This window comes from Vicugna pacos, chromosome 6 (assembly GCF_048564905.1).
Source record: "Vicugna pacos chromosome 6, VicPac4, whole genome shotgun sequence".
Classification (NCBI taxonomy): Eukaryota; Metazoa; Chordata; class Mammalia; order Artiodactyla; family Camelidae; genus Vicugna; species Vicugna pacos.
Window position 1 is genome coordinate 30917042 of NC_132992.1, and position 3890 is coordinate 30920931.

Here is a 3890-nt window from a genome sequence, read left to right on the forward strand (position 1 = left end):
CAAACACACACAAAAAGGAATAATTCAAATCTCTTGTTGAAATTCACATTACCAAGTACAGGGTAGTTATTACATGCATAGTTTCTCCTAAGGAACTGAAATCATAAAACTTCAAAAACTGAAACTTCAGTTCAGGAAGGAAGCACCCACCCATATCAGGAAGTGATCAGGTCTTTAAAACTCTGTTTTGAGTCTCATCGTTTCTTAAGTAGCCTTACTCTTCCTGTGTCCACAGTGTTACTGATACTATGTTAAACAGCCAGTTGAAAAGGCTAGGAGTCTCATCCCCACTGTGCACAAGAAGTTCATCTTCCAAGCCCTGGGCTTCTCTTGCCTGGGGCTCAGAGCCCCTCCCCTGCTGCACGCGGGCAGCCCGGGCAAGCCTGGGGGAACAAGAGACAAGCCTCAGAGCCTGGGACTAAGTTGGGCTTCTGGCACCGTGGGAGCCCCAGCGTGGAGACCTGGTAAGAGGAGGAGCCCCAGGGCTGGGGAGAGTGGGCTGTGAAGGTGGCCGGGAGGTCCGGGTCAAACAGCTGGAGGTAAATATTTCAGGAGCAAAGAGGGAAGAGACAAGGTTTCTGACATGGGGATCGTCAAACGCAGGAGTACAGGACAAAGAGAAGAGTGAGTTCTACCAATCAGGAAAGGTCATCTTTCCTCAAATGCCTCCTCACTGGGCTCCAGTTTCTTCACAGAACTGTGAGACTCAACTGAAAAAGAAGAGTTTAAAAAAAAAATTCGTGAAATGTTAAGAGGCAGAATAAACATCTAAATGGTTATGAGTAATAATTTTGCTCCTATGGCTTCTCCTCTACTTCTCTGTCACCATTATCTTCTCTCTTCTTACGCAGAAAAGATGGGCCCATGGCTTCTGGGACGCCTTCTCCTCGTGTTGCTGCTGGGACTGTGGTGGGCAGTGCCTCCCCTTTGTGCTTTGCCTGAGGGTCTCACCAGGGCTCGATGGTTTGAAATTCAGCACATACAGCCGAGGCCTCTCCAGTGTAACAAGGCGATGAGTGTTGTCAATAGCTACACCCAGCACTGTAAGCCTGAAAACACCTTTCTGCACACCTCCTTCCAGGATGTGGCTTCTGCCTGTGATTTGCCAAACATCACCTGTAAGAACGGCCAGAACAATTGCCACCAGGATCCGAAGCCCGTTCCCCTGACTCAGTGCAGCCTCACTGCGGGGAGGTACCCTGCCTGCCGCTACCGAGAGGCTGCCCAGTACAAGTGCTACATTGTGGCCTGCGACCCCCCTCAGAAGGGCGACCCTCCCTATGCGTTGGTTCCTGTGCACTTAGATAAGGTTGTCTGAGGTTTCCATCACTTTCGTTCTCACTTGGCACAAATTCTCTTATGATCTTTTCTGATTTTTCTTTGCTTTTGCTGATTTTCCTGGCTCCCAGAGAAGGAAAAGGTAGGGCGTTGAAAGAATTAGAGTGATGATATCAGACAGTTTTCTGCTTTGGAGCTCAGTGTTTTGAAGGCAGACAGAAGGGAAGAGGGCAAAGAAGGGTCCAGGCCTCCGTATTTTCAGCCTTAGAACTTTGCTGCGTTACAGGAGAAAAGCAATTTTAATTACATGTGTACGTGTGGGTTCCCTACAAACACATGAGACTCAGAAGACATGGGAAACCCGGGGGCTCAGGGTCCGTGTCTGCAGCGGTGTTCCGAGACCAGGCCTGGGGCCGGGAGGGTTGCCCTGGCTTAGAGACGCCACGTTTCCCAGGGAAAATGAGCTAAGTAGACAACCCAGTACATGTCTCCTTCCCACAGGGTGTGGGAAAGGCAATTGAGTGTCAGGTCCGAGGACACTGCATTTCTCAAATGTCATGCTGACCAGACGATGTGAGGCCACTCCTTCCGCTTTACTTCCTGCCTTAGTTGGTACTTTAACTGGTTCCATTGGGGAAAAGAACTGTACAGTCAAAAAGAATTTTATTGATAAATTCAATACTGTGAATATTTTTGCTTAAGTCGTCTTTTTAACTTGTGAATTTTTTAAAATGCCATACTGTCTAGACAGGGCCAATAGAAACAGAATGGTGCGCTCCCCTCCCCAGCACGAGGACTAAAATTACAACGATTCAGAGATTAGCATGACCCCCTCACAAGGATGACACACAAATTCCTGAAGCCTTCCATATTTTGTGAAGTAAGTCAGACAGAGAAAGACAAACATCACATGATATCATTTATATGTGGAATCCAATATATGACCCAAATGAACCTATTTACAAAACAGAAAGAGACTTGCAGATAGGAAACAAACTTATGGTTATGGGGGAAAGGCAGGGCGGGAGGGATAAACTGAGATTTAGGATTAGCTGATGTAAAATACTATGCATAAAATAGATTGAAAAACAAGGCCCTACTGTATAGCACAGGGAACTATACTCAATATCTTGTAATAACCTATAATGAAAAAGAATCTCTCTCTCTCTCTGTATATATGTATGGAAAAAATGGAATCACTATGCTGCAATCACTATGCTGTACACGAAACAAATACAACATTGTAAATCAAAAAAATAAAGGAATATTAATCAATCAGTCACTCAATACAACCAGAAGAACTGATGTTCACGTCTGAGGCAAGCCTGCCGAGGTGTGGTGTGGCAGAAGCAGGGCCAAAGAGCCTCAGGGGAAGGCAGAAGCGGATGCTCGTGAGCGCCTGACACTTCGTGATGGACTTTATAAAGGCCTTCCCTTGCCCTGTCTCATGCACTCGTGTCATTTTTAACGTGATTTATTACTTTTCAAAAATTAAACAATGTAGACCAATACAAACTAATATATGGTGCTCAAATGAATAAATATTGTGTTCCACATGCTTACTCTTAGAAAAATACAAAAGTATTGGAGTCCATTGTATTCCTCCCTCCACTCTCATTCCTCTTAACTCTTCTTAAATGAAATCATAAATTTAGTGTCTCCAGCCCTATTTGTACACTTTTAATTCATAAACAATATATAGAGTTTCCATGTGCAATTTAAAAATTAATTTATCCAAATGCCATTGTATGGTACAAATCATTCTGCAACTTGACTTTTTTGTTCACTCAATACTGTTTTTAACACACATTAATATTAAAATGTGTCTTGTTCTTTTATTTTTATGGGTATATTTTTTCTTTGTATTAATAAACCATCATTTATTTATCAGTCGTCTCTTGATGGATCTTTGGAATATACTGAACTTTTCACTCGAACAAGCAGTGTTGCAATGAATGTCTGTGTACATTTCTCTGTGTGCACATGTGACAAAATTTTACCTCTGGGTGATTCCATGTCTATCATAGGTACACCAAGATGTGGAATTTCCAAGTCATACATATTTTTAATTTTGCTGTCTTGTTATATTTTCATCATACTTGGCAATTTAAAGAAAGACACACAGCAGAAGAGTTGTATGTTTCCGTTTTATTCAAGGTGTCACTGAGGACTAGAGCCTGGGAGACAGCCACTCAGGTAGCTCTGAGGTAAGAGATAGCACACCATTGTTATGTAGCTTGTTCATAAGTAAATAAATGATGTAAAAACGCATAATCCAAATTCAGTCATACGGGAAAAAGTTTGATGTGTCCAAATTTAGAGACGTTTCATAAATAAGACCCACCAAGAAGCCAAGCATGGTGAGGCTTGTATGTACTGAGGTCTTTCATTGCACTTTGCCTGCTTTTCTGAGGTAAGCATACAACGTATAAAGTGAACCTGTAGCCTGCTCTTATGACAACAGTTATTTGGTGCCTACCAGAGGCTGGGGGATTTTACAGACAGCAGCTGTGTAAAGAAACGTGTGGAGGAAAGAACTGATGATGTTTTATATCTCCAAGTGTCTTGGCTGACTGGAGGAATTGCAGGAGTACATGCTCTGTGAGGGCTGA

General features: G+C 43.2%; 1 protein-coding gene and 1 non-coding gene across 2 annotated transcripts; both read left to right on the plus strand.

The window, feature by feature from the left end:
* The first annotated feature begins 202 nt into the window (after positions 1–202).
* On the plus strand, positions 203–3146 carry LOC116278042 (ribonuclease K6-like). The gene is made up of 2 exons (XM_031672980.2): positions 203–464; positions 852–3146. Exon 2 carries the CDS (start codon positions 857–859, stop codon positions 1316–1318), a length of 462 nt encoding a protein of 153 aa, XP_031528840.2. The 5' UTR covers positions 203–464; positions 852–856; the 3' UTR covers positions 1319–3146.
* LOC140697213 (U6 spliceosomal RNA) lies at positions 2051–2154 on the plus strand. The gene has a single exon (XR_012074071.1). It is a non-coding gene; the product is annotated as a U6 spliceosomal RNA (small nuclear RNA).
* Positions 3147–3890: the final 744 nt, after the last annotated feature.